A 25,175-nucleotide genomic window follows, 5' to 3' on the forward strand; every position below is an offset into this window, starting at 1 on the left:
TGTACTAATGTTATTTAACAACAATAATAATAATAATAATAATAATAATAATAATAATAATAATAATAATAATAATAATAATAATAATAATAATAATAATAATAATAATAATAATAATAATTTTAAAAGGAAATTTTGATTTGTATATCAGTTGTCAGCCAATAGGCCTTTACTGGGATTAAATTTTAGTGGGATAATGGTGGGTGTTAATCAAAGAGCTGTTTCACATGAAGTTGCTGCATAAGAGCAGAACTGAAAAATCAGTCCTTGTTCTGTCTCGCCTTCTTTCAAGTGTGGAGTTGCAGCACTCTGTTATCAGCCCAGATGGTACAACAAACTCTGGATCGTTCTTTATTAAAGGTAATCAGATTAGTTTACTGAGATCTGTGGTTTGCGGAGAATTTGTAATTTTGGAAACCGATTGATTAATTTGCTTGTTATGTTATTTTCTACTTTTATTTCCATCTTACAACGTAGGTCTGAGTGTATAATTTCCCGATTTGTAATAGAATGCCTTGAATTTCTTTATGCCCCCTGAACCAGGAAGTTATATGAAAGTCAAAGCTGTTTAATGTTATTTAATTCTATCTAAAAAGCCTTTCAAGATTACATTATTAATATATGATTCATGGTGTATATCGTATCATTTCATAGCATTTCATTAGGATTATTTCAACATTTCTTACACCTGCATCAGAAATCAGGAAAATAAGTCTCTACATCTAGATAACGGGGACTGTCATTTTAGAGTTTTCACTTTAAGTGATTCTACTGTATGTTTTTTAGTGTTTGCAACATGATTTCGCATGATTGTCTGACAACAATCATCTACCTCATGAAAGACACCTGGACAAAAATGATATCCTTAATGTCATATTTTGTTCCACAACCTTTTGAGGCAATCACTGCAATCAAACAATTCGTTCAACTATCAGTGAGACTTCTGCATCCCGCAGCAGGTATTTTGGCCCTCTCCTCATGCGCACGTGTGTAGGTACCTGACTGCTTCACATTTAGTAGGCAGTGATCATCCACCTCTAGGGTAATTATGGACATTACATTTCCTGCCAACAGAACCAACCTCTTCCATTGCTTATACTTATAGAATTGTTTTCTAGTGATTTTTCGTAAACCTATAACATTTGCCTTCCAAAAATAATTTATGATACTCTGCAAACACCTTATAGAAGGAGATTGTCTTAGCAAACATGCATTGCCTATAATAAAGCACAAGGGGGCGGTAATTCACCAATATGGTGCTTTCCAACTGTTATTAAACAAAATCGAAGAAGGCGGACTTCAACGTGTAACAGCTGAGTGCCTGTGAGAAACCTTTGCTGTGGTACCTCTGCTCTCATCATAGAACTTTGAGATGGAGAATGATATTCTCGTCTCGCTGGAAGATTTAGGGTAAGTGAACAAAACTTCTGTCCCACGGGGGACAGAGGGCTGTGTGTATAAAACCCTAAAGAGCTTCATGCTCTCTGTCTTGTTTTAGCTAGCCGCTGCAGAGTGTAGCTCTGAAAGCTAGTCTGAGAGGACAGAAACATCAGCTGAGAAGTGATGTTGGTATTTTGTTGCTTCAAGTGAGATGTCAGCGTTTCCATAGCGGTGTAAGCTGAGCTCCAAATTGGTATAGGTGGTTTGCATGAAGCTGCGTCAGCAGTTCTTGGCGAGAATGGGCTGCCCCGCTGCCTGCCTGTCCCTCTTTATGTTAAGCGGTCAAATTTCTAGAAAGTAGGATTTATGCTAACATTATAAATATAACCTGTATATAGAAATATGCGATGAATTTATGGAAGTCTTCAAAGTTTAGGAGTTGGTTTAAGCTCTGTACGTGCTGAATGCTTGGGAACATGGAAGAATGTCCAATGAAAGATTCAGACGGGTTATTTCTGCTGGTGCCTGTCCAGAATCACGGTTATCGTTCCGTGAGAACCACTGGACAGCGATCCTGTACAGTGGAGAAAAATCTGGAATTTTGTTTTCTACGTCTGGTTAAATTTGTGATCTATCAAGCCATTCATAATTTTTATTTAGTAGTATCAATCTTTTCATTTATTTCTTAGCTCTCAATCTATAATCAAATCTATTATTAGTCATGCATCATTTTTTTTCTCTGTCCATCCATTCATCCAGCCATGGTTTTTATTTGTCTGTCCACCCCTCTGTGTCTCTTCTCCAATTGTCTGTCTATTCATTTTATCTATCATCTACTCGTCATATCATTTATCAGTCTTCACCTGTTCTCCATCCCTATCCATCTCTCTGATTATCAACCACTCATCCAGTGAAATGGGCTGTAAAGGACTGAGAGTTCTTGTAATGCTTGTATGGAATTATCTTACACACATGTGCAGGGAATAAAAGTTGTGATTTTGAACTGATCAGCGTTTCTTGTGGTTTAGCTGCTTTATGTGTCCTGTTCTTCCAGCTACCAGGGTCCTCTGTTGGAGGATGGAGCTCTGGATTCTGCTGTCATAAGAGGAGCAGCTTCCCCGGAGTTCACCAAGCTCTGCGCTTGGATCATCTCAGAGCTCAGCCTTTATCACAAGCTGGAGGAAAATGTCCATGCTACTAACTGTACGTTTAGTAGACCCACTCTTAACCTTTGGCACTGCTTGCACTGGTCTTCCTGACTTTTTCACTCATTTGCGCTGCCATAGCATTTTAATGGCTGTCTTACCTCCATGATGTGAGTCATATCCTATCATCTCCAGACAAAGCAACAGTCATTTAAATACTGGAACAGGATTAAAAGTTTGGGTAGATCTTTTTTCATTTTGTTGATTGCGCAACTATAAATTAGATAAATAAATGTAATTATTGTGAAGAATAGTTATAGGTTTTTAGCTGCAGAAAACCTTATACGACAACATATGACTGTGTTGTTGGTGGATTAATATCAAGGCTGAGACTGACTAATTGTACACCAGTAAGGTTGATGCTTATCAAAGCTTGTCAAACTTTTTTTTTTTTGCTCGTATACGAGACCAAACCTGTGATGGGTCTGTGTTTCTGCTCCACACCTCAGGTCCCAGTGAGGCAGAGGGGTTCCAGCTGGAGATGAGTGGTCTTCTGTCAGAGCTTGCCTGCCCTTACAGCTCTCTGGCCACTGGAGACATCACCCAGAGATTTCTGAGCAGAACTGACTGTCTGCTCCTAATCTGTATGTTTATTACACTTCACTAACATGTTTTTTTTAACTTCGTTATACTACGTTGATGTACATGTTAGGTATTCAGATATTTCCAGTCATACTCAAAGCGCTTTTTCCACCCACTCACACTCACAAGCACGCACACATTTATACACAGATTGGTAGATTATTGGCAACTTGGCATTAATGCCCTGCCTAGGGGCAAACTGCCGTGTGTCAAGAGGAAGATGGAATCGCACCTGTAGCCTTCTGACTACAAGACAACGACTTTACCACTGAGTCCCATGGAGCTGCTGAACCACAAGATGTTTTTATATTAATGCAGAAAAGCCTGGAGTCTCCATCTTAAAGACAGACATGAGCATTGAGGGTGGTGAGCGGGTGGTACTGCGGTCGCCATGAGGCCGGAGCGGCGCTGAGCTGCCATGTAACACCTGAATTTCTTATTTGCTGGACAACAAAGGCCGTTTCTATTTCGTCTTCAGCCTTTTTAGTGTCCGAGTTGGAGGCGTCAAGAATGATCCTGGTCAACAGGCCGGAGAAGAAAGCCCAGGAATCCGGCAGCCCTGTCTTCCAGGAGCTGAAGGGTATCTGCATGGCGCTGGGCATGTCCAAACCTCCATCCAACATCACCATGTTCCAGTTCTTTTCTGGAATTGAGAAGAAGGTCCGTCTGCCTGGCAGCTCCACTTTTTTTATTGTTGCTGACTGTAAATCTTTACATAAGATAGAATAAAATGGTCTGTACAAGTTCAAAATAAATGAATATGGTTTAGTGGGTTTTACTCTGTTCTGTCAGCAGCATCAGCCTGTAAATATGCTCCAAGAAGGATATTCTACCTGTGTATTGTTGATCATTTTTATTCACACATATATTATTTTTATTTTTTAAATTTTTCTTTTTCTCCATCTCAGTTAAAAGAAGCCATAAGTCGAGTTCCACCAAATCAAGTTGGAGAACCTCTGCTGAACAAGCCCCTGGGACCGGTTCACATGGTAAATCCTGCTAAATGAAACTAATAATTCTCAGTTGGCAGAAAGTGAGTGGATGTCTCTTTACTCCCTTTTTTTTTAATCTAGGAAAAGATTGAGGCCATAAACCAAGTTTTTGTAAATGAGTATGAAGTGAGAAGAAAGATGTTGTTGAAACGTCTTGATGTGACAGTGCAGTCTTTTGGCTGGTCTGAAAGAGCCAAGGTACGTTGCTATCCAGGCATAACCATGCATAAAATGTTTTTGGTTGTTTTTAATAGTGCTGACTGATGAATTGATTTTGACTGTGCTGTCATGTTGGCCGACCACCTTGTTTTACAAGCATAGCTTGTGTTAGTAGAACCTTCAGTTTAGGTAAACTCCCAGAAGGGATTGTTGGAGCAAAAGGAACTGCTTGAAAAATATTTCTTGTCATTTGTAATTGTGTTTTATGAAAGAAAATGTAAATGATATAAGAATTGATTAAAATCTAATTTTGTATGAAAAAAAAAATCTGAGACTTTTTTTTCCTTATCCCATGTTTTGCTAAAGATCCAAGCTGAGAAGTTAAGTAAAGTGTACCAGCCGCTGCGTTCTGCCCTCCTCACCAAAAGCAACATTTCTGTCGCTCACCTTCTTGCTGCACGACAAGATTTCTCCAAGATCCTTCGTACAAGCAGTGGCAAGATAAGAGAGAAGACAGCCTGTGCCATTAATAAGGTGGGTGTGTTCCAACAGCGTCACACTGTTTTGAACCTGTTAAATCAGGGATGTCGTGATTTAATTATTTCCTTGATTGTAATCATCATTTCTGTCATGTAAGAAAAATAACCACACCAGAAGTCGTCTTAAAGGAATATTTTCTGTAGTTGATCATCGTTCTTTTAACAGATTACACTTCACACTCCTGACTACTTTGTGCAAAGGCACAAGACACTTTCAACTTTACACATAGAGTACATGGTGGAGGGAACTAAATCCATCAATAGAAATATTAAAAATCCCATCTTAATTCCATGTATTACCTGTATAGTGAACTAAATTCATCTTGGTGATCAGGAGCTGACAGCTCGCTGAGAGTTATGGAAACTTTGCAGTGCGTCTGGTTCAAAAGCACATTCCAAACTTTGGCGGAGGAGGCACGTCTAACAAGTGTAGAGTACATGCAGAACAGAGAAAACTAAATGAGAATGCTATGTTCTGTTGATCTATTTATAGTCTAAATAAAGGAGAAGGGAGTTTTCCCTTTTGAGGAAAGAGACTAAGGTGCAGAAGTTAATTAGGCTGTAACAACCACAGCACACTGGACAATAAATACATAATGCAACCCCGCCCTGCTCCGCTCAATCACTCATCCAGGAGATTTGGACTTGACTCAGCCAGCTGTTACAACAAGTGACAAGATGGAACTAGAAAACATTAAAGAAAGGGTGCAAAGGGCAGAAGTAGCACTGCTTACTTATGGCCTAAAAGTGAAAGCAGTGAAATCTTAATTAAAAAGGCATGTCAGATTTAATGCAGCCTCAAGGCCTTTAATTAAAGTTAATTAGTCGTGTTGACTAATTGTAATCTCACTGATCTAAAAACCCTTTAGCTTTCAACAGCTTCAACAATACCTGACTCTGCTCCTCAGGTTCTGATGGGCCGAGTGCCGGACAGAGGTGGAAGACCATGCGAGATCGAGCCGCCGCCTCCAGAGATGCCATCCTGGCAGAAACGTCAGGATGCCCCTCAAGGTGGAGGGCACTACAGTGGGTCCCACGGAGGCAGCAGAGGGGGCTATGATAGCTTTTCATACGGTGGCCGTGGAGGCTATGAAAGAGGTGGTGCAGGGGGACATGAAGACAGGGGGGGCAGAGGAGTCGGTGGCAGAGGAGGGAAGGTGCAGGGAAGTTGGGGAGAGGGGGCCGGAGGGGGGAGAGGTGGGTACAGCCAGGGTCACTACCAAGACGCAGGAAATTATCATGGGGGAGGAGGGAGAGGAGGTTATAATGGAGGGGGAGCCAACCAAGGAGGATTCCAGGATCAGGGCTTTCATGGGGGAGGTGGGGGCTACAACAACAGTTATAGCCAGGAAAGAGGCGGTGGCCGTGGAGGCCGAGGGGGCAGGGGCAGAGGCAGCAGAGGAGGTCAAGGTGGAGGCTGGGGGGGTAGAGGCGGTCAGAATTTTAACCAAGGAGGACAGTTTGAACAGTTTTTCCAACATGGAGGGCAGCAGTACAACCAGACTGGCTTCAATCAAGGCAGACACTACTCCAGCTGAAGATGCAGTGCTGGGCTTTACAGCAGAGATCAGAAGACCGAATTCAGGAACGTCAGAGAAAAGCCTTATCTGAGCAGGTTCAGCAAACTGAAGCAAGAAATATGTCCTCCACATATTTTTATTTGGGTCACGTTCTCTGTCGACTGTTAAGTAATTGAAGATATAATCTTTTGCGTCCTGGTTTGTTTTCATTTTTGCCTTATTAGTACATTTTTAAGCTGCCCTCCAGCTCTATTTAAAATAGAGCGCGTGTAGCTGGACTCTGCTGTGCTGATTTCATCCTGGTAGTAAAATCGGCCTTACTGAACGTTCTTCCTTAACGCAGAAAGCGTTCCTCACGTGTCAGTGTTTGTGACAAGAGGGTCACTAAAATCAAAGATTACTTGAAAACAGTGTCAGTTTTCCAGTCCATATTTCATTTCAGTATGTTTGACTGGAAATTTCTAAGTTACTTATTTAAAAGATGCCAACTTGCACAGCTGTGTGGATTCAGCTAAATGTTGGAAGGTTTGTATGGATGTGTGAATGAGGAATAAAAGGAGTAAAAATCCCTTCTTGCATCGAGTAGTGTGGTGATTTCATCTGCAGAACTTGCAGTATTTAGTGTTGATTCCCACTGATGGCCCATTTGAATTGAAATTAATATGAAACCCAAACAGGGAGCAGCTACCAAAATCATAAATGATCTGCTTTGAAACCTAAAAGAAAAAAAAATTATGCTGGGAAAAGATGCATCCATTTGATGCGTCGTTATGAATCAATTGAAAAATGGATGAACATGTTTTCATGCAAACTAATGATGATTACCTGAATGACTTGGTTCACTAGAATCGGATGCATATTTGGTCAGAAGATTAATGTTGCAGTCAAGATGGAAAGTGAACATTATTCCTCACAGATCCATTAATAAAAACAATCCCTTCTGTTGATCCCAGAAGTAAATAATAGACAAAATTATTATTCAATACAATACTCATTTTGACTAGAATTACTGAAATAAATACCACTGAAGAGAGGAGCTAGATGTTAGCTGTGGCTCTGCAGCACGGACATAAAACCCTCCAGTACGTAAATACTTAAAGCAAAAGACAAACTTTTTATTTAGTTTCACTGCTCAATAAGAAGAAACACATTAACACTAAAGATCAGACTGCAGTTCGTTATTTTATTACTTTGGCTGAATCATAAGCTGCGTCATTAGCAAAACTGCTACACTGCTTTCATAAACTAAAGCTTTTTTGTCAAAGGTAGCAAAGATCTAATTCATATTTAACTCTTTAACTTTTAGTTAATTAGAAGAGTTTGAAACGGGAGGGAGGGGCTGAGCAAGTGGCCGACAGCTGTGTGTGGGAGCCGAGAACAGATAGAAAAAACAGAAAGCTGCTTTTATTAATCACTGTCTTCAATATAGAGCCTTTAAACCCACAAAATAATATATATATTTTTTTCTATGTAAACCCTGGTGCTTTAAATGTTACGTTAAAGTTATAATACCCCCCCAGATATTAATTTCTATCTACCTGTTGGTTCTCAGTCATCCAGGACATGGCAAGACTAAAAAAGGCTTAAAAAATAAAGCAACTTAAGTTAGAATTTAAACAGCCCATAACTTGCACTGGGAGCCATTTCAATAAATTGATGTTTATGAGAAATTTTATTAAAAGCAGTTACTCATTAAAGCTTTTTTATTTAGAACCTTAAATTTGTGTAAAGGTGCAGCAGAGATTAGATCAGTGAAACTGAACAAAATTTGCAAATTAGTATGAGTAATGATACTTCCTACAAAAAATAGCGAAGTAAAAGTAAGCAGTGTTTTTTCCACAAAAAAGTTTTCAAATAAAATGTAACTAAGTGTAGCTAGTTATTACCCAACGCCGATTTTTATATTGTTCTTGGAGTGCATGGCCCTTCGTATGTATTTACCTCCTCATCGTCCAATTAAGAAGTTTTTTTAGACTTGCGGGGCACATCGGCTCTCTAACACTGCTGTAGACCTTAGACAATTAGTCGTGGGTGCGTATATATTCCGAACAGTTTCTCTGAAAATGTACAATATTTTGGGCCATTAGAAAAAAAAAGTATTTCCAATCTTTATTTTGAAGTTTACATGCCGGATGTTTCGTCACTTGCAGTTCCGGTGCCTTCTGCTTGTGTACTGTGAACTAAGACCCGAAAAGATATCAAACCTAGCTAATTGCTACGGAGACTGACGTTCATTGTTAACGTTAAACGTAAACTCAGAGTGACCTCGGGGAGGTTCTGCGCTCCTGGGTCATGTACCGGCCCGACCAACCTGAGCAGAGGCCACGGGTGCCGTTTCCTCCACCGCCCCTCGGTCTGCATGTCAGACCCCCGGTGGCCTGTCCCCCGCCTCACCCTGGACACGGTGGCCCGTTTTCGGAGAACCGTTTTCTGTTCAGCAGGCTGCCAGCAAGCCACTTCATCAGTGTACGTACCGACATTTTTCAGAGCTACCTCTGTGGCTAATAGCAGTGCTTTACTGCGCGGTTAGCTTAACACAGGCAGCAGGTTGCTTCAGAACAGGGGCTGCTGCTGCTGTCTTTGTTCTGCTACAGATTCTATTACTGTGAAGTATATATCAGAATTTGAATTAAATGAACATCCCTGTAGATAAACGTTGGATCACAATGTAAACAGTTTTCAGCACTGTAACTGTAATGTTGACAGATTTATTTCACGATTAAACTTTAGCTGTATGCTAAACAAACCAACCAAACGAGCCGTTTGTTTGCAGCGCCTCACTGCATGCTTCTATATTATTTCAGTTTTTAAATCAGGGGAGCTCAAGTCCAGTCCTCGAGAGCTACCATCCTGCAACTTTCAGATGCATCCCTGCTCCAACACACTTGAATTAAATGAGTGGCTTGTTACCAGGCCTGCTCAGAGCTGATCCCGGTCTGTTGGAGTAAGGATGCTTCTAAAAGTTGCAGGATGGGTCTGGTCTTGAGAAACCCTGTTTTAAATGAACAATGTTCCTGACGGCCATCCTGGAGGACATGTAAACTAGAGTCACAGCTTGAGAGTTTGGAGGAAATTGACTTTGTGATTTAGTGTTTTATTTTTTTTCTTGCACAGTAGTTGTGTAGCGGGACAATCAATAACATAGGTATCAAAAAGAGCATACGCCTTTCCAAGAAGTGTTTACCTCAGTACAGTTTTTAATGTATAAAAATGTGCATATGTATTTTTGGATTAAAAGACAATTTACAATATGTGAGAACCCCCCCCCTGCAAATGCATAAATGTTTTTAGTGAAACAAGATTTTCAACTGGACAAAAACAGTCTTTGAAAGGTAAATCACTGGTTTATGTGAGAGCAGAGGCTCAAAGATGATGGGGCTCTTTCTGTAGCGGTCCCTAGGTTATGCACCAGGTCACCTCTACATGCAAAGCAGCTCTTTCACCTTATCCTCTGAAATCCAGATATTTTCCCAGCAATCAACACGGCATAAATTGTTTGTTCTTTCATGGACGTTATTATGTTACTTGATATTGTTATATCTTATCTGCTTAGTGTACAATACTTTGATCAACCATTTGTTGTTTTCAAGTGTGCTTTATAAGAAGATGAATTGGGATTCTGAATTAAAGCACAGCTTGTGTTGATCCTCAAAACCACGGTGTGTTTTTGCAACCAGCTTCTTTGATCTTACCTAGTTAATAATAGACACAAATCATAATTCACATACAATTGACAGTAAACTTATGTCCCAAAATCAATGATCCGATGCACTTTGCTACACTTTGGATCCATTCTGACATGAATTTGTGTGTGAACTGAAACATCAGAGTGAGTCGTACTCTATGACTGAGTGAACAAATGATCATACAGCCATTTTTCCACTGCCTGCCTGTTTAATAACAGAATGATAGATGTTGTGTAGTGCCAGAGTTAGCAGGGGGACCTTTAGGGCTAATCAATGTTAGAAAATGATGGGATAGTAATATTGCAGATAAGAATTATAACATCATCAGTTGAAGTAATTCCATATTTTCATTTCTTTACTGTCTTCTCTGCCTCGAAGACTCTGGGATGTTAACCCTCATTTGCACAGCCAGCTCTGATGGGGTGAGCGTCTTATAAAGTGAAAGTCTTCACGGGGACAGAATTTAAAATCTGTGTGCAATCCGAGCTCATGGAATAAAATTATTGCATTCCAAACACTTTGGTGATATCGTTACGCACACAGATGCTGTGATGATGTTTTAGAACCAACATCTTTGAATCATGATATTAGTTTTCTAATATTCATCTTATGTAAACTTTATTAAAATGGCAAAATACATCTTACATGGCCACGGCTGGTAATATTAAGACACCTGCAGTCGTCTGTGGTTGTGGGAAATCCTCCTTCACACAGAGCTAAAAGTGAAGTTTAACTAACTGTGAAATGACTCTAAGAGCAGTATGCTGATGAAACCCAAATTTGGTTTGTCTTACCCAATTAAAACTACACCTAATTAAAAGATGAAATACACACTAATGAAGTATATCCAACTTATTTGGAAATGGCAGAGTGCCAGGTCATGAGCAGGGTGGAAAAGCTTGGTTAACGTTGTTCTTTGTATAATAACAGTAAACTTTGTTGGAATTCAGCAAGTCGATGCAAAGTGAGGCAAATAAATTATACTCATTTCGAGGTGCCTATAATTGTTGTCGAAGAACTTTTTTGGTTTTCATACCAACCTGTAGAAGTTGTAAAATTATTATTAAAGATGTATATGAAAAAAAAAAGCTAATTAAAATGACATTTTTTCTTAAAATCTAAGGCATACTTTTGTTTTGTAGCTTTTCTCAGCCAACAGCAAGATTTTCTGCAGTCCATTTATGTATTTTGGTTTTCCTTCCGTCGCGACAAACGCTTATTTTTTCCTGAAGATGGACAATTTGTGCCAGGAAGGGTAAGTTGACCTGAACATTAGTTGTTTAAATACTGTTCTCCACCACATAGCTTGTATATTAATGCTGATATTCAGTTAGCACGTTTAACTTTAGCTGCCTATTTTGCAAGATTAGCTTATTCTACACTTTTGTTTTCTTAAGTTTTTGTATTATTTGTTTTACATTCTTCTTTTGTTATGTCTAAATGAAGTATTAAAGGAAATAATGTGTGTTTCTCATATTTTGCAGGGTAAAATTAAAAGTGAACAGAACCCCTGAAGAGATGATTTGGTTCTCTAGTTGACTTTTGAGATGCTCTCAGCTGTTTCTGCTGTGGCTTATACAGCACTAACTAATGCATTTGTCTGAAGATGTGTAAAAATCTGAACTATTGAGTAATTTGTAAACTTACCTAACATTGCATAGTTCTAACTAGGATAAAATGTTCATTCTACTTTTGTCTTTAATTGGGTCATTATTAGAATTATTTATGTGTTTCTAGATGTTTTTTAAGTATCTGATTCACGTTTTGTTGTACTGCTAATATTTTTTAATCAATTTACTGATAGTAGAAGACTATGTGTATATCTGTATGTAATAATTTTTGTACAGTTTATGACTGCATTCTTGTGACCTAGTAAACCTTCTTTAATAGTTATACACTTTAAGATAAAATTCTGTAGCAAAGGTGCACATTCTCATTGATTCTAACTTTGAAAGTGATCATTTGTTAAGTTTATTTTATTTCAAGCCTGGTTAGAACTTGAGAGAAAGCACAATCAAATGTGGAGATCAAGTCCTGGATCAATCTCCAACTCTTCAGTGTTGTCAATCTGCACTTGGAGGAGTAAAGATGATGCTTCTACTAAAAGCCGAGATGTTTGATTTAATTGTCTATCTGTGGTTTTAGCAATTTTGAATATGTATTTACCACTCTTACTTTTGCAGTTTTAATGTTCAGTAGGATATCATTTGAGTTATTTAAAAAATGTTTCTGCAACTTCCAAAAATCATTTACTAAACTAAATTTGAATGGGGATGTTTCTGTTTAATCTACTCATTAAATGTTATTTCATGTCAAACATTTGATGCTACATTTGTTTAATGTATGTCAATGGCTTTATTCATTGTTGCTGCATTTTTATGTTGAGCCTTGACAAGTTTTATAAAAATGTATTTTTTTACGTATTTGTTTGAATTGTTACTGTTCTGACATAAATATGAGACAGATAATAATATGTGGGGAAAAAACCAGGCTCCTCCTTGACGCCCTACAGCCCTTTACAGAATACACAGGTCAGAAACAACCAGTCAAAGCCAGGGGGAAGGTCTTAGCAATGCCAATCATGCCTGTGTATGTGCTGCTCACACCCTTTTCCTGTTCAAAGCATACTGTTCTTCAACCAGTGTTCTGCAGCTGTGCTAATGGAGGAGAAGCAATCTGTCATTGCCTCTCCTCCATTTCTCGAGTATTCGGCAGAAAAACCGTCTATTTCTCAAATACTCGGCAGGCTCCGCCATGGAAGGAGGGCTGTAGTGTAGTAGAGATAGCAGAGGGCTGACTGTTAACTTTTCAAGCTAAGTCCACGGTTATGTCTTGAAAATGTATTCTTTTTGTCAAATATGCTAAATAGTTTGCCACCACACACATCTGAAAGCTTGTGTCAGTGAGAGTCAAGTCAGACTGTATTCATTTAAAATGTATTAAATGGAAATTTATCTATTATATGTTGGAAGACATGCTTTTATTGGAGTCAAGTTTGGTTAGAAATAATTATAATAATTGCTTACGACATAAAAAAACTAGTAAATACTCAGCTGGGATAAAAAAACTAATCATCAAGGACATAGCCTACCAATTCAATCTTTATTATTTATACTTGCCTGATGAGTTCTAGGTTTAAAAATAGATAAAAAGCATAAGCTCAGCTCTGGCATTATCTATACAGAAACATGTTACACATGTATGGAAAGAACAGACATTTTTTCTCAAATATACAAGCGTTTTTATTAAGAAAAATAATAAGCTTTAGAGGTAAAACATTTTAATCAGCAAACTTTATTTGTGAGTAACACAGAAGACTACTGACAAAATGATGATGAAACTACAACTACTAGAAGCAAAATGGATAAAAATAGAACCAGTAAAGTGATGTAATGATGATGGTGTGTTAATTAGGTTTAACTAATTTAGGTTTGTTTACACCAAAATATGCTATGTGTGTTCTTCACTCAGTAACACCAGAAATGTGCGAAGTACGACACATGAAATCCATAGAATGTGGTACAGTAATAGTCTAGTATGAGTAGGAATGTTTAAAAACCAGGGATTGTTTTGAAATGTGTTGGTGAGATCAATTAGCTCTAAACTAACTAAGGAATTAGTTTAGACAATTTGAGAAACTTGGTATGTATTCCAAACATTTCACAGCAGTCTTGGTGAACCTGCATAATTTTCCTGCTCAATTGAGAGGCAATTTTGTCCTTCATTTTTTAAGTTAGAGGTTCCATGACATCACAGAGTTTCTTTCCTGAAACAACTCATCTTCCTGCTGCTGAACCAGAGTTAACGCAACGTATATGATCAGTCAGTAGTTATTCCAGTTATAAGTCCGTTTTAGTCTTTCATAGCTGCATGTCCAACAACATACAAGAATACATTAAACCTGTGTTACACATTAAACTTACTAACACGTCTTCCGGTGTCAGGTAACATCTCTTCAGGTCATTACACAGTTCATAAGAGGACTGATAAACAGAAGTTATTTGTCTCTAAACATGAAGTATAGCCAAAGGAAGGATGTTTCGCATCGTTTATATCGTTTTATCGTTCATATCGTCTAGGGTTCAATTGAAATTTTTGTGGTTGACCAATTAAGTGTGCCATCCTGAGCATTAATTCTTTTATATTACCAATGTGTAATTTGTGATATATATATTTCTTGTTTGTATATTTTCTATAACTTCTTGTATGAGCATTCTAAGAATAAGACCAAAATACTTTTCCGTTTATGGTTAAAGTTTGAAGTATTAACATATTTTGAATATTTAAGATGACCATTTTCACAAGTTTACAATAACAGTAACTATTTACAAAGAAATTGAGATCACCAGCAAATAATGAGACCCCCTTTGGACCCTGCACATCACTTTCACCTATACTGATGGTTGTTAAAGTTTTATTTTGTATGTCACTAAAACATGAATTCTGAATACTCTCAGCCCCACTGTAGCAACTTCCCTATAGACCATAGTATAGTGGGAGGCAACCAGCAGCTTGTTCCTTCGGCAGAACTGCAACATCATCAGGCCCCACTATGGAATCCTTTAATTGTGAAACACCACCCTCAAGACAACAGGTCTGTGTGAATCATTTTTTTAAGCTGTTACTGCTATCGTACTTTTATTTCTTTAAAAATTTGAAATGCGTTCTTATTCGTTTTTAGTGATCGGGCTGGAGAGGAATTTCTGAGATGCCTTGCGGCTAACAAACCTCTACCAGACTATCTCAAAGGGAATATGACATACAATTTATTTGATGCATTGAAGTCTGCTAAAGACCTGAAAGAAGCGGTCAAAGGAGATCCGCAGTTCCAGAAGCATGCTGGCAGGAACAAGAGTCGAAGCAGAAGTCGAAGCAGAAGTCGAAGTCGGGGCAGAAGTCGAGGGAGGTCTCGAGCCAAAAGCCGACCAAGAAGCAAAAGCAGAGGAAGAAGCAGAAGTATGGGAAGAAGCAAAAGCTGTGTGCGCGGAAAGAGTCGAGCTAGATGCAAAAGTAGGGCTCGCAGTCGGAGCCGAAGTCCGAGCAAAAAGAGTCATAAACGAAGTAAGAGCAAAGTCAGAAGGTCTAAGACCCGTAGTGTCAGTGTTGAAAAAAAGAGGAAGAGGAGCCCTGTGCAAAGTAGCAACAGCAGTGTTGGCAGCAGCAGCAACAATTTGACAGGAAATAGTTTGTTAGAAGGACTGAAGATGGTCATAAAGAGCAAAGATTTGGAAGAACGGTTACCAGCGCTCAAAGATGCCATCCTTGGTATTCAGGTAAGAGTTTTCAGCCATTACATTTTCACCGAGTCATTTTGAAAAATTGTTACCCATGATTTAAAAAAAAAATGAAAAAATTTTCTTTTTCGGAAAATGTGTTTCCATTTTACTTCTTTCACATTAAGTCTTTTTAGCAAAAGCCACTTAAAGCAAATGTAAAAACTTTTCTGCGAAATTTAGGATGTTTCTTCAAATGTAGCTGTTTCCATCAACCTTTTCCAGCACGATACTTAAAAACCTTGATGGAAACATGGCAAGTGTCAAGATGAGCTAAGTTCTCTCCACTGAAGAAGTGGCATTGTTCCATTTCAAGCTTTGCTCATGAACAATTTCATTTGATCACATTCATGCACAGCTCTACCAACATCAACGGGTTTGAAGGGTTTGTTTTACACTCAACTGTCATTCAACTTCATATGTTTGTGAAGCCACTGGAGCAAATAAGTTAATATAATGCTCTACGGCTTAAATGCAATCTGGTCATAAAGTTTCTCAGAACCCAACTTTACAAAATGCAAACTTGATTTCAAGTACAGAACTAGATATATTACAAAAAGGATGTAATGGAAAAGCCGTAAAGGATGGAATTTGATGTGTTTGAAGGGTATGTGTCACACTCTAGAAATCACCAAAATGATTCAAAATTTAACCATATTGTTCATGCAGAATACATTTATTACCAGACCAATTGAATATTTCCCCTTATTCTCTATAAGTAATTGTTTTAATTTGTTCTGCACAGGTCTCTGATGAAACCAAAAAGCTGGAAAGTACCTCTGCTAAGTATAAGATTGAGAAGCGGAACAGTCTGGACACTATGGCATCGATGGAAAGCGACAGCATGTTGCTTCCTCATGAGAGAGTTGGCAGTGACTTTTCTTGGCTCAATGACAACGGTCAGGAGAACCGGTCCATTCAGAAGGCTAGTGAGCTGGAGGATGAGGAGTCTTTCTTGTATGGGGCTGAACCACCTCAGAATGGAGGCCATGTCAAAGTGGACAAAAGCAATTTTTCTGGTGTTGGCGGTCACCAGAGCACGTCCCGGTTCAGTGGGCTCAATAATTTGGTTGATCCAAAACCCCCCCAACAGATATCTTCATCGACCTTTTCCTCCGTCAGTCTGGATAGCATAGAATGTGAGAAAATCAAGAATATATTAAGCAGTCTGGGTGGAAAATCAGATATTGGGAAGATGCTGATGAAGACTCAAGGCCAAAAGGAGGCGAGTGAGGGGTCTGGTCCACTATTCAGTTCTGACACAGCAACAGAGACACTGAGTAACCCAAATGTACGGAAAGCTCTGGAGTCTCTGCAGTCTCTGATCAAAGGTTAGCACCTTCTCTCTTGTCTGTGTTGTCTGTTACAACAGGGCCAATTTCTTTTCTTCAGCATGCAGCTAAACATGTTGCCCAATGGCAAAGACGAGGTTGTCCTTGTGAATTTAAATCGGTGTTATGTATGTAGAATAAAATGACTCTTCGTCAGACCATTTCTACCGCAGAGGGTCTTCACTCAGAGGCTTCCTCAGACCTGCTGTAACATAGTTTGCTACAGGAGATCCTTTCTTGCCCACAGCCATTTTTATCTATAGCTCCTCACTGAGTAAACTTGGAGAGCTTGATGTAAATTTACTTTGCCTTTGGCCCCATCAAAGTATTTTACAATGGAATATAATATGTAACTTGCTGATCATAACGCAAGAGTTTTTGTCATGTACCTCCTCACTGTTTGTCTCCTGATTTGGAGTTGAATCTTGAGGAGATCTTGATTTTCTGAGACTGATTTTTGAGTTTGTGTTTCTTATCACACAGCTTATCTTATCGTGAAGATAAGCCCGAAGCCTCTGGGCTTATCTTCCACTTAGTTAGCTCTGCTGAACAAAGCGAAGAGTGGACATAAAAAAGTAAAATGCTGACAATAATAATTGAAACTGTCTCATGCATTAGCTTCTTTACTGTCGTCTTCAACACACTGAAATCTCTTTTGTCTAATTTCCTTAAGCAACAAAGGAGAAGCGGACAAAAAGTAATGACCAGTCCCTGACCTCGTCTGATAAACACAATGTAAGAGATTTTCAAGCAACCATGATTATGAAATTAAACATCCAAATGTTGAAATGCATCCTCTCGCACTTGTACTTAAATATATACCCTGTGCTTTACAGTCAGATGACCATGGTGACAAGAAAAGAGCTAAAATGAAGCAAATTGAATCCTTAGCGGCAGAAATGGAGGAGTTGTTTAGACACGAAGGTAACAAGTTTTCTTTGTAGGTTTTCTTCCTTTTGTAAACCTTTATTTCCACCATACTTTGCAGCATTTATTTTCCGTTTCCAGGGCTGGGTTTTATTTCTCCGGTGGTTGGGTTTTACTGCCAGAAATGTCAGGAGTTCATTGGAAATTTGAATTCTGCTGAAAACCATGCAACTTTCCACCAAAGTGTGAGTATCTTTGTGTTGGATGTTCTGTTGCTTTCATGTGAATGTGAACGTAATGTGGTGATAAAATTACCTGCCCATGTTGGAGAGTGCCTATTTTATTAGGTAATAAATGAATTTTGTCCATCCAGTTAACTTGTCAGTCAGCTGATTACTATGTGAAGCTCTGAAATCATAAAAAAATGTTGGACCTGTATATAAACAATAGCTATAAAAGGACAAAAATGTGGACAGTTTGATCTGCACAGGGAACGTTGATCTAACAAAATATGACAGAACCTTTCAGTACAGTTCATCTGAAAGTGTTTACTGTGCTTCACATTTTATCTTACAGTATTATTCCAAATTCTATTAAACTATCTTTTCTAAAAATTCTACACACAAATATCCCATTATGACAATATTGATTTTTTTAAAAATATTTGTAAATAAATAAAAAATGGGAAACTAGGAAATCACATTTCCATAAGTATTCACAGCTTAATACTTTGTTGACCCACTTTTGGCAGCAATTCCAGCCTCCATTCTTTCGGACATGATGCTACCAGCTTAACACACTCTGTGTTTAGACAGTCTGGCCCGTTCTCCTCTCTGCAGTTCTTCTCCAGCTCCACCAGGTTGGATGGAAACGTCTGTCAGCCATTTTCAGATCTCTCCAGAGATCAATCAAATTCCAGTCCTGATCTTTCTGCCACTGTGCTGTGGTGCACCATCTGCCTGCATTTTACTAAGAATATATTGGTGCTACAGTAAACAGTCGTCCCATTGTAGGATGCTTTACGCTTTTAATGTGTTCTGAATGTCATCAAGTTGGTATCTTGACACTCTTGTTTTATTAAATTCAGGCTGACTTTATTTATTTATTTATTTATTTTATAGCGGCTGGACAAGCATGCTAGAGACAGCAAAGGTCACAGCAGCAGCACCAGCAGCCAACCCTCACATTCAGCCTCCTGGAGTGACAGAGACCTTCAGCGGAACTGGAAGGATGACAAGGAGCACCGGAGCAGCCAACGAGACAGCAGGTCTGAGCAGGCCAACATCTGCTTTAAGGAAGAGATGAAGAAGGAGAGGATGCTCATAACCGTCAGCAGAGGGCTAACACCTCCACCTCAAAGTGTCGCTGCGAAACAAGAGAACAAGGAGCACGGGAAAGGCATAGAGAAACCAGACAGCAGTGATAAATCGTCCAAAACCAGCAGAGAGAAACACAAGGCGGAAAATTCTGAGAGCTGTGACAGCAGTGAAGAAGACAAATCACCTAAAGTCAAACATTCTAAGAAGAAAAAGAAGAAGGAGAAAAAGAAGAAGAAGAGGAGTAAGAATTAACGTTTGCAGAGTACGGGTTTCTAGGAATGCTGACGCTTCGCTGCAGCTCAACGTTAAAACTTTCAGGTCTTAAATTTCGTCAAGAAACCTCTTTCTGTATTGTTTTTTTTTTTTATTTTTTTGTTCTGATCTGTGAAGAAAGTTCATCTTAAAAATCCCAAATTTATTTTGCTGCATTGGTAAGTTCTCCTGCACAGAGAAAAAAACAGAGAGGGACGTTGGTAGGAGTCACAACCTGGATTGGAGTTTTGAGGCAGATGCATTTAATCTTCTTTTCAGATGTTTGTCTTTTTATCTTTATTCCTCAGTCTGTAGTTTTAACATGGAACTTGGTGTTGGCTGACGGTAGAAAAGTCTCCAAAATGTCAGACTGTCCTTGTTTTCTGATTCCGCCGCATAAACACATTGATCTTTACTGGTTCCCTTTATGTACTTTTACATCACAACTGGCTAATTGTCCTCACATTTATTATGAGTATTTTCCAATTCTTTATGTTCCTATTTTTATCAGAACACCCAACATGACCTGTGTTTGTATCTTGTGGTATTGTAAATAAAGACACCAAACCTTTTTTAATAAAATGTTTGAAAAGTCCGATGTAATTGTCGAAGTGGTGTCATTGTTGTCACAATAATGGAACTGCCATAAAGATCATATTTCTATCCTGTCTGAAAGCTGGATAGTCGTGACGTGTTGGTGTAACAGGCACAGCTACAGATTTGTCATCTTTGGTATTACGGGGCGGTTCGGTGAAACAACCTGCACCGCTGGCCCAGAAAAGCGCAAAACACACACTGAATCTGAAAAGTGATGATTCAATCTTGTTTTTCATGTTTGTAAAATGGACATAAACATTCCTCAGTGTAACTCCCACTGTCATGTACGGAGAATGTCGAGTGTTTTGACACAAAACCAGACAAGATCAGTCATTTGAAAACCTAACTCTAAATAGAGCATAAAGTATGAATACATCACCAAGGGTGATAAATACTTTTGTTGTCTTCCTCACAATAAGAAAAGTTTTTTTAAGAAGTCGGGGCAGAATCTGCTAGGAGTATAAATGTAAAATGTGTAGTGCAGTTACCTACATTTGTACACCTTTACTGATCATTTATAGAAACAAAACCCATTTTCTCCCCAATTGTCATGACAGCGTGTGCAGCCTGAGGAATTGTTTCATTTACTGAATGTGGGGATGAATATAAAGACTATTGAAACCAAATTAGGCTGCACAGTGCCACAGTGGGTTGTGGAACCAACTGCGGTGCAGCAAGAAGGTTCTGCGTTTGAATCCCGGCCCAGGAGTCTGTATGTTCTCTCCAGGTATACCGGCTTCCTCCTACTGTCCAAAACATGACTGTAGCATGAATTGGTCTCTTTTGGTAGGTATGTTACAGAAAAGGATGTGTGTGTGCATGGCTGTTTGTCTCTGTGTTGCCCTACGATGGAATGGGAGTTGTGAAATTCTTAGTTTTATTACAGAAATTAAATCCATTTCCCTTTCTCCCACTCCATAGAAATAGTTGGGACACCTGATTCCTTAGAAATGGAGGATTTAAGAAGATGGAGTACAGTTGGTTTTCATAAATGTGTGTAGGTTGGATCAGAAAGAGAGAGGAGGAAGACAGGCAGCAAATGGAACAAGAATCGATCCAGAGATGTTCATGGTAAGGACTGTTACTCCTGAGCCACATAGTGCACATTCAGTTATGTATTAACTCCTAACCCTTCATTTTGTACATTCATATGTTGTATTTTTGCTAATATGTAAATGTATTTTTTTAAGATACGTTATGTAGTATCTTAAAAAAATACAATTAATTTGCATTTTTGAGCTGAAAATTACAGCTTGCTAATATTTTCTACATTTGTAGGCAGAAGTCGGATCCTGACGGTTTTCAGCACGGTGAGCTGGAGAAAGTAGTTTTCTCTGTCAAGGTGAGTGTTCCTGCAGTGAGTTGATGTTTTGCTCTCATCATGAAGCTAAGTGTATCGCAGGTTGAAGATAACGCAGAATAAAGATGTATTTTTTTTTCCTACTTTTAATTGATTTTTTTTTCTAACCCGTTTCTTCATCCAGCAGGACAAACACACACACAAAACATTTACAACACAAATGTCTTGTTTTGTTTTTCCATGATTTCTGAGCCGATCAGTTTTGGGGGAGTGGCCACAGTTAGTGTTCAAGATTGAATCCCATTCAGTACCAGGGACCAAAACAATAAACATCTCGCCTAACACAAGTAGGAGAAACTCAGACATTAAACATCAACAACACATTTAACACCCAACTTTGGTGAAGGATGGACATTCTTTGTTGCAGAACTTTACTGGTTCCTCTGGTTTACTGTCTCTTTGGAGAGTCCTTATTTTTTTATTCCTTCTGTATCCTGAATGTTCTCATGAAAAAGCTGAGTACATTTTCCAAACTACAAGTCAAGAAAATCTAACGTTGTTTGAGAAATTTCAAAATAAAACTATCTAAAAAAATAAAAGTTTTGTCTTTCGGTCTGTCCTGTTGCTTTAAGCATTAAAACTATTATTTAAACTAATAGTTTGTTCTTACTGGACGTTGCAGTTTTTGCAAAAACTGGAAAGGTTTTACAAACTAGTAATCCTCACATTAGTGAGAAACAAGGATTTATCATACAGATGTTTCCAGTTTGGTTTGTTTTTAAAAAAAAATGTAGAATCATACCCAGTTCTAAACCACTTACATCTTATTCACTTCATTCCAGTCACATCAGTCACTGAGATGTTGTGACTGGAATGAGCACAAGGTGACAGTGGAGACGGAGGCTCCCTTCCAGCAGGAAGATCTTCCAGTAAAGCCAGACTCTGAATCTGATCAAATATATTTATGCAGCACATTTAAGAAAAGGGCTGAATGGTAGTGCAGTCAGTAGCACTGTTACATAGCCTTGTGAGAGAAAGTCACGGGTTCAAGTCCTGGTCTCTGGTCTTCCTTCACAGAATATACATGTTCTCTCTGTGCATGTGGGTACTCTGCTGGTACTCTATAAATTATCCTTAGGTGTGACTGTGTGTATGGGTGGTTGCTTGTCCTACGATGTACTGGCAAGCTGCTCAGGATGTACCTCATCGCTCGCCTGCTGACCGCTGGAGAAAGACACCAGCAGCTCTTGTGACCCTGCAGGGGCGTTAAGAGATGGATTTAAGGACAACCTCCATCGACCAAAGTATGACACACAAAACAATAAATTGCAGCAATTCAAACAAAAAACAACAATTGCAGTGGAATGAACTATATGTCTCAGTCGGCTGGAATCTGAGAGGACAAGAAGGAGACCCAGACGAACACTGATGGTGTCGACAAGGAATACCCACCAGGAGGAAGCAAAGGCACAAAGGCAGTGACAGCAGTAGTAAACATTAATATCAGTCAACCTTAAATGTTAAAAGGAGCTCAGTGCATTGTGTCTTTCTGCAGGTACGGTGTACAGCAGTAGAACACATGTACGCTTGGACAAAGAGCTTCATGAAACAGGAAAGTTCAAGGTCAGCCTTCAGAAACAACTGCAGTACTGACCAAAAGTGCTATTTAACAAAAGACCTGCCTGACTTGCCACTAAAGTAGAATTTATCTCGTGAGTTTTTGTATTTTCAGCTGAAAGAACCTGGTTGATAAAACATTGGCATGAGAATATTAATCTGCTGACTCATTTAGTGAATGTCAGCTCCAACCTGTGCTCTCTCATTGTCCATGTGTGACTTGATGTATAAGAAAACAATAAGTAAATATCATCATGAACATTATCCTAATGTTTTGATTTTGATTAATGAAATCATGTTAGTTTAGCAACAGCACTACAATTATTAATTTTCTGTTCATGTTAGAAACAACTAGACATGTACATTTGTAATTTTCATATCATGATGCCGTGTTTCACTTTTCCATTTCTTCATAGAGGAGGTGTTGTCGAATATGTAAACACCATAAATAAACATGTTTCCATTGAGTGTCAAAGGGTTTCCACTAGGTGGAGACACATTTTCATGCACAGCATCTTGTACTGTACCGTTGGTCCTACAACTGGGAGGGGATGTTTATATACAAAGATACCAGAACAAACATATTTGTTTGGTGCTAAACTTAACGTTAATCATCTAATTTACAGCCGCCCACCATGTTCAGTCTATCTGCTCACCTGTATAAGTAAACTTGCAGCATTCTTTCCCGCCGTTTGCTCTGAACCGCCACCAGGCAGCAGCTCTGGGAGGAAAAAAGCTGCCATACTCCAGGCATCATGCCAGTCTGCAGGCCATGTGAGAGGATACTGGAGACTGGATAATTCCAGTCAAGCTCACACACTGGTCGTCCAGTTCCTGGAGACCAAACATGGATTCCTCTCAGCAACGCCAAAATTGTTGTGGAAAAAATAACTTTAACAAGAGTCTGGATGAGAAGAAATAAGGAACTTATTAAAACCTTGCAAGGTGAGAACAGGAATACAGTCAAAGGAGTCTGTCAAGTCTGCTTTGTCTAACAGTGGATTCTAGCTTCCTATTATAGGTTCTGGTCAGAGAAGAGAGACTTGATTGGACTATAACTGTGAATCCTTGACTCTTATGTACCAAGGATTCTGTGGAGCCCATCATAGACGATCTTACCATTAGTCTCTTGCTAAGGAAAGGGAGTTATTCTTTAATGCTAAAGACGGCAGATCATTTCTGGGTTGGGACAGTAACAGACTCCAGGATCAGGATCTCTCCCTGGACACTTTGTGTGAGAGCAGCTTGACCAATAGTATGATAAGACTATGCAGATAATCTAAAGCAGAAGAGGGGCGAGGAGCACATTATAAAATGTTCCATTACAACATGTCCTGTGAGAATATTTTCATTTTGTGGATAACATGAAATATAACAGGAAACTCACCTTCTTTCTCTGTCAAACAAGTTCAAACGAGATCCAGAAAAAAAAAAGTTTCCACACATTTTCACTAATTTTCCTCACCAACCATCTGTTTATCTGACGGATACGGTCGGCTGAGGGGCGTATTGCAGAACACCAACTTGTTCAATCTTGTTGTTGAAAACATTCAGGTTTATCTTTGGTTTTCATTTCTAATCAGAAAAACATTTTCAGTGAGTGGCAATAAGTGTTTTTTGCCTCTTGGAGTAATCTACACCTTTTAACAATAAAAGAGGGTTTTTTACATATTTGTGTTTGTGATCATTTGATAATTCTACAGCTTTAAAGTTGTCCTGCTGAGTTCATGTTGCCACTGAAAATGTTTTTCTGATTAGAAATGAAAACCAAAGATAAACCTGAATGTTTTCAACAACAAGATTGAACAAGTTGTGTGAGCTTGACTGGAATTATCCAGGTATCCGCTGTTGTGATGAGGTCTTCATCACGTTAGGATGCCTAAATGCATTTACATCTGAAGGTAACATCTGTTTGCCTGAGACACTATTTGACATTTACAAGCAGTAAACCTAATAAAGTGGCTGATGAGTGAATTTATGTGCATTCTGTTGAACATGATAAACATTTTGGAACTCATCCTGAAATGAAATGCCTAAAGGTCTAACAGACGTGTTCCTTGTAGGCATAACCTGACAGCACAAAATGAACTGACAGTGTTTGAACATCAATCATATTTGGAGCAGTTATATAAGAAACCAATATGCAAATCCACCAGTATTAAATCCATTGGCCTCAGTGATGCTTTCCATCAAGAGAAACATTGGAAGATGACAGAAAGAATACACACAGGAGTAAAACACATACAATGAAAATATAAAACTGTGTCATAATGATCAAATCATGAGGGGTGCATGCATGTTTGAGGTTGTATGAAGAAATAAATTTGCATTGATAAGAGAAAATGTATCAGTTGTCAAAACATGCTTAACCTTGGAGGGTTGTGGGGGCTGGTCCAAGTCTCCACTCTTCACTGGAAAAGAGCCTGGCAAGACCCGAGACAGATCACCGGTGTGTGTGTGTGTGTGGGTGTGTGTGTGTTTAATTGCATATATTACACAAAGAGGACCGCTTTCACTCTTTTCACTCAAAAAATGTCATTTATAAAAAGTGGGGAC

General features: G+C 38.8%; 2 protein-coding genes across 2 annotated transcripts; both read left to right on the forward strand.

Annotated features, from left to right (window-relative positions):
• The first annotated feature begins 1,261 nt into the window (after nucleotides 1-1,261).
• Nucleotides 1,262-6,953, forward strand: fam98a (family with sequence similarity 98 member A). Its single transcript, XM_044137085.1, has 8 exons — nucleotides 1,262-1,410; nucleotides 2,435-2,583; nucleotides 3,035-3,169; nucleotides 3,646-3,827; nucleotides 4,076-4,156; nucleotides 4,241-4,357; nucleotides 4,685-4,852; nucleotides 5,766-6,953. The coding sequence occupies exons 1-8, from the start codon at nucleotides 1,373-1,375 to the stop codon at nucleotides 6,393-6,395; spliced, it is 1,500 nt and encodes a 499-aa protein (XP_043993020.1). The 5' UTR covers nucleotides 1,262-1,372; the 3' UTR covers nucleotides 6,396-6,953.
• A 1,523-nt stretch (nucleotides 6,954-8,476) lies between these two features.
• si:ch211-195b21.5 lies at nucleotides 8,477-19,703 on the forward strand. The gene is made up of 8 exons (XM_044137086.1): nucleotides 8,477-8,843; nucleotides 14,521-14,657; nucleotides 14,745-15,336; nucleotides 16,082-16,667; nucleotides 17,341-17,402; nucleotides 17,504-17,591; nucleotides 17,676-17,779; nucleotides 18,656-19,703. Exons 1-8 carry the CDS (start codon nucleotides 8,670-8,672, stop codon nucleotides 19,103-19,105), a joined length of 2,193 nt encoding a protein of 730 aa, XP_043993021.1. The 5' UTR covers nucleotides 8,477-8,669; the 3' UTR covers nucleotides 19,106-19,703.
• The last annotated feature ends 5,472 nt before the right edge of the window (nucleotides 19,704-25,175 follow it).

This window comes from Gambusia affinis, linkage group LG13 (assembly GCF_019740435.1).
Source record: "Gambusia affinis linkage group LG13, SWU_Gaff_1.0, whole genome shotgun sequence".
In the NCBI taxonomy this organism is placed as follows: domain Eukaryota; kingdom Metazoa; phylum Chordata; class Actinopteri; order Cyprinodontiformes; family Poeciliidae; genus Gambusia; species Gambusia affinis.